General features: G+C 43.2%; 1 protein-coding gene across 1 annotated transcript; it reads right to left on the bottom strand.

Annotated features, from left to right (window-relative positions):
* Positions 1–270: 270 nt before the first annotated feature.
* AMER3 (APC membrane recruitment protein 3) lies at positions 271–10,218 on the bottom strand (the record flags this gene model as incomplete). Its single annotated transcript, XM_027893639.1, has 2 exons — positions 10,081–10,218; positions 271–3,295 (listed from the first exon to the last, which is right to left on the bottom strand). A coding segment is annotated over exon 2 (3,004 nt), but the record flags the coding sequence as incomplete, so codon positions are not given.
* Positions 10,219–10,753: the final 535 nt, after the last annotated feature.

Below are 10,753 nucleotides of genomic sequence, written 5' to 3'. Positions count from 1 at the left end.
CTATGGAAGTGTGGTTCAAGGATTTTCAAACGCTTGAGGTGCAGCACAACCCCCATAATCCTTCTCTTGAGAAGCCTGTCAAGCCTTGCACGTGGAGCGTGCCTTGGCTTCAGCTCTTCCTGAAAGTTGCAAGCTCCCTGGCTTTCTTGTGTGACCCCCTGCATAGCTGAGAGACCCTGAATGTGTCAGATAGCTGCTGTGTCTCCCTGTGGAAAGGGAACAGATGTTATTTATTTCACATTTCGTGTCCCACTTGCTGTGAGCACTCACCTTCTCCATGCATGCTCCTCGCTGTCACTGCTGTATCCGGGGCCGCTGCCTCCAGGAGAGGGGACAGAGCACTCCCTCCAGCCAGGCCCTGGCAGGGGGTCTGTGTGTAAGCCCAGGGTCCTGGGCTGCACTGCTTGGCCTCCTTGGGCTGCAGCGAGTCAGCTACAGAGACAGCAGTGCTGCCTGAGAATGTGGCAGGTATGTCTGAGCAGACAGAGTTAAAGAGAGGTAAAAATGTTGGTCTGCTGAGAGATGTTGCAGGGAAAGTGTCACTTGGGCTGAGACCAAAGTCCTTTAAATAGGAGAGGGCTTGATTATCTAGCTGGGCATATTCAAAATTTATCTTTCTTCTGGTGACCTCATCAAGGATTTTTGCTTTACTTTTCTGATCTTCAGAGCAAATTTGCTCCCCATTTTGCTTCAAATACAGACTGTTGGATTGGAAACTTGTCTCATAGTTATATTGATTTGTGCTAGGAATACTGGTGTATTCTGGATTTTGAGCGCTGCAGCTGCATTCGTTTTGCAACAATAACTTGTTTTTGTACTGAGACATCTTATGAATGATACTGTTCATTTCATTCCCGATGTATTTGTCCTCCAGGTGCTTGTTTTCATAGTTGATTTTTAATGATGCCACCTGTGTTACACAGTGCTCCAAGAGCTGCACTATGTTAGTGCTGCTCTCTGTTGGTGGGGGGCTAATGTAGCCCTGGAAGTGTCTGAGGGTGAGAGGCTGCGGTGGTTTGTCACAGGAAACAGAGAGAGAGTGATACGTTGGCTTGTTTCTGTCCTCCCTCTCAAGGGGATCTAGGAGTGAGGTCGCAGCAGTCTTGTAGGAGTAACATGATTCTACTTCGTGATTATCATCTAACAAAGGATTTTCAGAGCTCTGGGAGCCACTCTCTCTGTTCAGCTTTTCTGGCAGTGGGTTTTTATCTCCGGATGTCTCACATCCCAATGAAATTGCCACCTTTTCATCGTCAGTTGAAGATGTCTGCAGGTTGTCCCCATTAGCTTGTGATTGTGGTGCACAACTTGATGATCTGGTGCCTTCCACAGTCCCAGGCACTGTAGATAAATCCTCGTGGTGACTGCCTTCTCTTCCTTGGAAATCCAGATTAGATGTGTTTGGGCAGGAGCCCAGGCTGTGGTCTCTTTCAGCAATGTTTACTGAAGAGGCCTGGGTTGTGTACTTGCTTTCATCCAAAGACGGACATATAGGAAATGCATTCGAATCTTCCTTGCTTGGTTTTTCCTGCTGAGCTTCTGTGCTCAGTTCCTGCTCTGGACTGGGACTGGGCAGGATTGATGAATCACTGGACTTCTGTGGCTGTGATTGAGGACTCTGAAGAGAGTCAGGGGAGGAAACAAGTCCTGAGTGTTTTCGCAGCCAGTTTATTATTCCCATAGTCAACGAGAGCTCAGTATCACAGAGCTTTAGCAAACATTCCTTGCCTTTCCATGAGCTGTGGAAAAACCCCTGGCTGATAATGTCTAGAGTTGGTTGGGAAGCCATGTTCTCCTCAGCTCCTACGTGAAAGCTGTAAATGGACAGAGGGATCTCAATGGCTTGCTCGGAAACAGTTTCAGATGCGCACAAGTCATCGTCAAGAACTGGGTTAATTTTGACTTCATTTGGGTCATAGAAGAGCTCATAAAGGGCATCTCCACTGTAGCTGTCTCTTGGAAATCTACCTGGGACACCAGGGGTCTGAACTTCCTTCATTTCATCATCTTGTCCAGGAGAGAATGAATCATAGTAGCCTTCATCACTTGTGGATGTGGATTCCTGGTTTTCACTTTTCGGTGTTTCTGTTTCTGTGGAGCTGTCTTTGGAATTGTCTCCTTCTTTATCAGGTGACACTTGGGGGCTTGTCACAGATATGGCAGCCTGACTTTTAACCTTTTCTGTGTCAGAACCAGGTACCTTCAGCAGCTTCTTTTCAAAAAGAGCACTCTGATGTAGCCTTACTGATTTGTTGATGTTGTCCCAAAACTTTGCAAATTCCACAGTCTCATTCTGGCCAGGAGAGGCCAGCTGCTCCACCCCACCTTGGAAAGAGCCCATGACAGGGCTGTCTTTGTGCTTGCTTCGCCTCAGCAGAAGGTCTCTGCTGTTCTCCAGCTCCAGGTGAGCAGAGCTCTCATCAGCAAAGATTTCCCCACAGCCGGTGAGGGAGTCAAAGCTCTTTAGGGAGGCAACATCTTCACACAGGGCATTGCAGCAGTCGTAGGAGGAGTCAGACTGCAGTTCACTGTCTGAGCAGTCCTGTGACAAACAATCAGCTGCAAATGTTTCTCCGGTTTTGAAAAGATACTTTGCAAGGCGCCCAGATAATTCACTCTTGCAACCTGGAGAGGACAAGTTCTTGTCCTTCTCAACCAGAAATGTGAGGCTGTCTGGCTTATTTTTTCTTATGTGAAATATATCTCTGAGCCCTTTCTTAGATCTCTTGAGGGAAATCCTCTTCCTGGGAATGGTTTTTGCGACAGCTGGTACAAAAGGCATCTGTGGCACAAAGTTCCTGTAATCAATCATCTGACTGCTGCAAGCAGACTGGCTGGGGCTGACCACACACTCCTTCTTACCGCTGGAGCTGGACATCCCTGAAAAGCTGATGCTGTTGACAAGTCGGCCCTTGGGCTTTCCGGAAAACCCCTCCTCGCATGCCCTGCTGTTGGGGCTGCAGTGCTCTGCTTTGTCTGCCTCAGCAACACACTCATGGGTTTTACTCTTCCTTACAAGTTTGTAGGAGGACCCAGATGATTTTTCCAGGCTGTGGTCACCAGCTCCATTCTTTGTTGCTCTGGTAGAAAATCTGTAGTTCTTGTGTGTGGCCAAACATGCCAGCTGGACTTCGGCCACACTTTGGTTTCCCTCCAGAGCTGCCTTTTTGTCTTTGCCCGTCTCATCTTTGCTGGTAGGAGCTGTATGCGCTGGTGGCACTTTCTCATGTTGCACACTGGATTTTATGAAGGTCTTTCCTCTCCTGAGCTCCATGCTGCTTCCTCACATCTGTTTCTGGAAAGAAAGCAGCAGAACACAACCACTGTGAGGTTGGTGGCTAGCACTTGTACATTTGGAAACCAACTGGAGAACAAAGGGAGGGATATGAAGTGTTATGGAATTGGGTTTGTCTGGCACTGGACATTTCCAGCACTGAGTTCTGGTACTGCATGAGATACAGATAGAGTGAAGCTGTGGTGGCTGGAAGATCCAGCAAGGAGAAGACAGTGCACATTGTGGGTTGGTAGCTGAGGGTCAGAGAATAGTTTGTCTGTTAGGAATATAGGGGGTTGGATTGAGGGTTATGACTTCAGTATAGCTGTTAATAAGATACAGGTCCTGTTCTGAAAGTAGGAGAGACATCAGTGAAAAACAATGCCTGAGAAACTTTACCATGCAAGTGTGTGCATCAGGGAGGCAGCATCTCCTAAATCTGTGTGTTTGAGGAGGACAGAGAGACCAGTGTGGGAAATCTCCTGAGAAAATGGATCAAACATTTGACACGTGATGCTCGTTTTACAATAAAATAATCCTTACCTGTGACTAAAAAATCCAGAAACCTTGGTACTATCCTGGAAACGAGCTCAAACTGAATTTCTGTGTTTGCTTCACTTCCTTCTGAACATAATGGAACATTTTCTGCATTACTACTCTTACTGTCAAAAGTCAAAAGTGCCATATTGAAAAATCACTGTTAATTATGACAGAAGTGTCATCTCCAATTCACAAAGAACAGTGTAGCACACAGAGGCATTGGCACATTGAATCTGCGCTGTGCATTGATCAGCTATTTCTAAAAATACTCTACACCTGTATCAATGCCACTTTCAGGCTCTGCCTATATGGTTTAGTATTGAACCTGGTTTACATTTTCATAAATCTATTTAGTCATTAATTATTTTAGCCGTGTTACTTTCAGCTTTCCAACAGTTATTTCATAGACACTTCTGATCCTTTCCTGCTTTGTATCAGCTTGAATATTGAGTAAGTCAATGGAGTTACATAAAGGTAGGTCAGGGAAGAAGCAAGCACTTCCTAAAAGCTATTAGAAAAAACAGGTTTTTACTGGATAGGAAGTTACAGGACAGTAACTCCAAGCCCTGCTCTTGAAAAAACATGCTTGGATCTTTCTCCGTTAATGATTTACCTTTTTTTCAATTGTTTAGGCATAACTAAACAATTGGAGACACTGAATGGGAGATTTTAAATTCAGCACCAAGCCAAGCCTTTGTACTCGTGAATTACGACTTTAAGCTGGAACTGTAACAGCTCTCTGTAGCCTCCGGAGGCTTTCCAGTTGCCAGGGCTTGCTGGGAATGGCCACGCTCTGACCAGCACCTCCCAAGATGCAGATCTGTGTATCTGAGAGCTGTCACCCGCAGCTCTTCTCCAGCAGGCAGATCAGTGACAGCCCGTTGCTCACACAAGCTGCAAACTAGCAGGTGATTAGCAATATTTACAACTAAATGTAGGTCAATGATAAAAGGCAGAAAACGTAAGGGCAGAGTGTGAATGTTTGACATGCTCTGGAAAACATGGTGGGTGGTGATAGATGGGTGTCTGTCAGTCTGATTGAGATGCTGGCACATTTATTCGGGCTTGGGGCTACATGTGACTGTGGCAGAGCATTCTTAATGAAAGCCAGTAAACATTTTACTACACTGTCAGGTATTTGGAGTTCACTGATGCTGCGGGAAACTTGTTTTGCATATTTAGAAATAGGTCACTGGGACAGGATTACACTCCTTCTGCAAAGCAAGGTGCGATCCACAAGAAATTCAGTGTGCAGAACTCGGGCAGAGTCGTGAAAACAATCAGAAGCAGCTGATGCAAGACCAGTTATTAATATCCCCAAAACGAAGTGTCTGACATCTCAGTCCTTTGCAAGTGTAGAAGCAGGTACTGTGTCCCTGTGGGAAGCTCCTGATGCTGCTGAGAAGCTCCTTAGAGGCCTGTGCCCTGGCAAATGCCAGCCCTATAACAATGGTATGCAGAACTCCTTGAAGTCCTGCAGCTGTTTCTGCCCATTCTGAGGATTAAGCAAGGGTCACCTTTGTAGGATATTGTCTACTTGGGAACTTTACCTATAGATGCATTAAAAAGGCTTTTAGAGGTGAGTTTCTTTATTGTCAAGTATGACATGTAGTAAAGTTAAGAATTCAGGATATCATTAGATAATCTTTGTAAAAAAGTAGTGTTTGATCTGAATTGTATCTCCCTGATAAGAAACACAGTGGATGACCAGTTTGACAACTGGGTCTAGAAACTTTAGGCCTTGTTCCTCTGTCTTTTTTTTTATAAATTAGATGAACCCTTTTAACATGAAAGCCCAAATGGCCTGAATAACATCTGTACTGAGAATATATGTAGTATAATAATGTCAGATACACCAATGGTAGCCTGTACTACCTTTTCAGTTTCCTCAGATGAGGGGAAAAAATATTAGATGTCATTTGGGTTTTGGGGGGGTATTATTTGGTTTGGGTTTTTTAATATCTACTATATATATAGCCACCAACTTTGTACTCTGATTATTTCATGTCTCTATTTGATCCCATATATTCTTTTTCCTAATATTCCCACAGGATTCATGCCAGACTTAGTATCTAGTTCATTGTGTCATCCTGCTTATTCTGTTTTAAGACTGTTGCCTCTTTGGGAATCTTCCACATTAAAATGTTATCAGAAATGAACACCAAGAAAAGGAAGACCCCCCCTTAGTCAGTTCTTTGAGGGCTCTTCAGGAAAGACTACCAGAATCTGCAGATTTTTAAAAACATTTGCAACTTCCCATACTATGAGTTCCTCTTCATCCTCATATGACATGAATTATCAATGAGCTTCTTCCCAAATACACCACAAATATTTATGTGATGATGCTCTCTTTCTGTATTTTAGATACAGATATATGTATATATCTATATTTTAGCCCTTTTGGTTGTACTGGACTATACCATGATATCTATTTTCTGTCTTTGCAGGGACACAAGTTGTATCTCTAAACCCAGAAGCTGTACCCGTGAAGTCACAAACAGATTAAAGTGCTCTAAGAGAAAGTTACCCTCCAGTGCTTATGTAAAGCTAATCAAAATTCTATGAAACATTATTGTAGGCATTTAAAAAACGGTACATTTTCCCTGGGATTTCTTGACCCTTGCACTCATCTACACTACTGCCTGTCTGTCCCTTTTTAATTATTCTCTTGGACTTAACTTGCAGTATATCTGTTCTTCCACAGGGATAAAGGATATATGAGGGACTGATTTCCACCTTTGTAAGGGAAATATAATTTGCAATTAAAATCACAGTGAAAAAAAAAAACAAACCTGTGGAAACCAGCAGTCAGTCTACTGAGGCTACGTTGTCCTGTTTTGAACAGACTCAGGATGTTTTCTTTGTTAATGTTACTTGACCTTTTTTTTAATATCTGTGAAATTACTTGTTCAAAATACATGTGTTTAAATAGAGGACATCCTTGAATCTTATGCTGGGCTACAGTTTAGTTGTCATTTACAACACTGTTAGGTGCAGCAGCACTGAGACTTCCCAGCCATAGTAAACAGTACTTTTTTCTGACTTGATCATACCAGCTTCTCTCTTTCAGGATTTCACAAGTGTCTAAGCAGGCAATTAGATCTGGATTTGGGGTTTATATCATAATGGAGATAAGATTTTGTTTCAAATTTGGATAATATTGCTCATAAAATGCAGAAATACTTCATGTTCAAACACACACCATCTGTGCAGGGTGTGTGACAGCCTTTTCATAAACTCTGAAGGTTTTACTGTGTCTGTGATTCATCTGAAAGTAAATTAAAGTTTTAGAATGGGAAGCTGAACACATTCCTGTGGGCTGAGGAAACTTGGTTTTAGGACAGTCAAAGCAATTGTTTAAGGTTCTGGGTTATGAGGACCTGAACGAGACTGAATTAGGTAACTGTTCTGGTTAATAAGAGCCATATTCAGATGGCCTAAATTCTACCTAAGTCCAGGTCAACAGGCAAGGGTCTAAAAGAATTGCTATGGAACCTGATATTCCTTAGGAAAATGGGTGGAAGCAGGATTCAAACTGTCCAAATATTGCCTCTGTCACGTGGGTCGAAGAGAGGGGTCCCACTTGCCTCTGTCCATGGTCCCCAGAGCTTTCTGCCAGGCTCAGCTGTTCACCAGTTGCCTTCTGTGCTGGAATGGGGGAAGCCTTGCTTTGGGTTTTGAGCTGGTGTCAAAATTGATATCTTACATCTTACTAGTTGGCAAGTTTTGTTCAGGTTATCTCCTAAAAAAGGGTAGAATATCAGTCCTTTTGCATGTAACTCTAGGAAGATCATCCTACTGGGAAAGTAGAAGTATCTGCTTCAGTGGGATTGCAGGGGTAGACATAGTAGTGTTTCAAAGAGGAAATTTAGATGAACTCCCTGGATTCAGCAGGTTTGGCTCAAGAATAATTTGGCTTAAGTAGCAAAAAATATAATTAAGGTTCATTTATTCCAAAATCCTATCAGGTGTCTGGCTTAGACACTCTTACTTGCGTGTTTGATGTGCAATTTATATGTGACTGTCTCTCTTGGAGATAGAAATAAGTAAAATTCAGAATACAGTGTTTTTGCAGGGGAGATAGGAATGTTCTTTCTTTACATTTAGATCACGCCTACCATTGGCTGGTGGTGGAGTTGGTGCCTTGCTGTCTCTTGCTAAGCAGGATTCTGATCCTTTGGCATCTGAATTTCACCTCCCTCCAAGCATGTTCCTTTTATTAAATGAAAGAATTGATAAACTTTGAATACTCTTTTAGGCTTTTTAATTTGAAAAGAAGGAAAACACCTGTTTGGATTTGTTTTTATGTTTTAGGATACAAGTTTGGAGTGAGTCCAAAATCCCTTTTCCACAAGTGGTTTCATATCAATCAAACTTAAGATGCTGAGTATCAGAAGGTACCTTTGAAAATGTTACCCTCCTTTCCCCTCAGAAACAGTAGCATAATTCAATTTCCTGAAAACATATATCTGGTTTGGGCATTTGGAGATGAATTATGCTTAAAATGGATGCATTTTAAGATGAAAAGTTTTTTAAAATATTTCTTGAGAAATTGTGTAATGGGAAAGGCAGAAAGAATGGAGTACTCAGAGAGGCTCCCCCCTCCTAAGCCCAGTTAACATAGGGAGGATTTTTGCTGTGCACCAGTTGGAAGTCCTAAAATGTAAAAACAATCAAGCTTGAGGTGGTGAAAGCCACAGCTACTTTCAAAGTCAGTGGGCAATACTAATTTTTAATGCTTAGGATCTAATCAGCAATGCATAAAGAACAGCTGGGGCTCCCAGTAAAGTGTGTGTGTGGGGGGGAATTTTTTGAATAAGACTGTTTATTTGCAGTCAAAATCATTAACTCTCTATCTCAGAAGATAAAAGTTAATAATGGAAATACTTGCTAATAATAGTGAACGTATATTTCATTCTGTTAATTTGATTTTTAATTGCAAAGCAGAAAAATGCTTTCTTGCTAGAGGGTGGTGATGCCCTCCCTGCAGTTATTGTAATGCTGTTTCTAGTAAGCAAATAAATGTAACTGTTCTTCCGGTTAAAACCGAAGAGGATTTTAAAGCAGGGCTCATCTTCTCCCTTAAACTGATTACTCTGCTACTATCTCATCTCCATTATAAAGCAAAAAAGAAGAGGGTGGAAAGGATGGAGGATGTAATCAGGGACAGTCATCATTCAGGAACCAGCAGAATGTTTATTTTTAAAGGCGGCTGTGTGACACACAAACCTGCATTGAGATCATGCCTCCCCTTAGGAGGAGCACTTTCCTCATCCTTAGTGCCTGGATCTTATCACTCCCCTTAACCATTTGTCTCTCTTGGTTGACCCAGGATACCTAATTCCTTGCTTGTGCATTTAGGTCAGGCAATGGCTTTCTCATGAAGAGCCAGCAAAAAGCGTATTGATGGGTTTTTTCTTCAGCCTTAGTTCCAGTGAGCACAGAAAGTAAAATCTCACACTCCCCTGGCAGAATACTAGAAAGATGCCTCGTTAAATGCTTAATCTTATTAGCAGTGTGCTATAGGGGAGTCTGAACCTTCCTTTAAGCCCTGACAACTGTTTTCGTGGAGCTCAGGATTTTTCATAGTAAAATTAACCACGTTTCTACTCTCAGCACCCTGTCCTGCTGTGTGCTGGCAGGAGGGATCCCTGGGGGGCACAGCAACACCCACAGCTCCCCCCAGTCCCATCTGGGGCACCCAACTGCTCCCCCCCCCGCCCCACAGGGTGTACAGCATAGCAGAAGGAGGCTGAGACCATGACAAAAGGAGGCTCCTTCTCTGACAAAACCTCTGCACCCCTCATTCAGTGTTCTTCTCTACCTGAGGTTGAAAAAACCGTAACTGCTTGAATTATGCCATGAAAAGGGGCAGCATCAACTCCTGCACAGAGAGCTGTCGAATCATCACTGTAGTGCTGGGGAAGGCAGCAGAGCAGAAATTTCCATTGGGTACCTGAGAAGGAAACAGGGCATTTTTTCTTGTCCTGGCCAGCAGCCTGTTGGTACCAGACAGCAAAGTGTTAATGCTGACAGCTTTGGCTGTCCTCTGTAATTTATTGCTTTAAAGGGACATAGGATGTGCATTCATATAAATACAGGCACACACTTGTCAAACGTATGGAAAAAGAAGTAAAAAGCAATGCTTCAAAAACAAGCAATCATCCCAAAATCACGGTCCCTCAGAGGGACTGTGAGTGTCAGAGCAAAGAAAATGCCATTGCACCAGAGCTAACAATAAGAGAGATCACAAAATTCGTACTCACCATGTTTTATCACTGAGCTGCAATCCTCTGTCTCCTAGCCTTGTTACTGAGGCTGGTCTTTATCCAGAGGCTCCTGTGATGCTTTTCAGATTCTGAGGGGCTGGACCACTGCTGCTCTCCAGTGTTACTCTCCACCCCCTGTCTTTTCCTCCTCCTTCTTCCTTCATCCCCACCCCCTCATTCCTCCTGCTTGTAGCTTTTTTGTACCTTACATAGATTCTAAGCTTCCACACGTAGCTTGATATAGGAAAGATGCTTATTTCAGCCGTCTGCTCAATGCCAGGAAAACGCCTCCATTGCTTTAGGAATAAAAGCCCAGAAGGTATGCTCGGGAGTCCTGAGCCAGCATTTTGGTTCCCTTCTATATGAGTGCTTATTAAACAGGAAGGAACACATCCAAATAATTTCATTTCTCACGTGCTGTTTTGTTTCTGACAAGGATTCAGGAAAAGCGAACTTAACTGTGCCTTAGTTTAGTGAGAAGCTTCGCTTGCAGTGTGTGCAGATTATTGGACTGTGCCACCCTTTTGTGTTAATGCTGGTTTGTGTGAATGCTGAAGTTGGAGGGGATTTCGTGTGGGAGCCAAGTGGTGTAAAGGGAAAGAGTGAATATTTCTGCTGCCCAAAGCTGGAGTGCCTGGTGTGAGCCTCATACTGCCTACTACAGACACCA

The sequence above is a fragment of the Empidonax traillii genome, unplaced genomic scaffold (genome assembly GCF_003031625.1).
Source record: "Empidonax traillii isolate 1590-97213 ecotype Southwest subspecies unplaced genomic scaffold, ASM303162v1 scaffold400:size839614, whole genome shotgun sequence".
Classification (NCBI taxonomy): Eukaryota; Metazoa; Chordata; class Aves; order Passeriformes; family Tyrannidae; genus Empidonax; species Empidonax traillii.
This window is presented reverse-complemented; position numbering and strand designations above follow the sequence as displayed.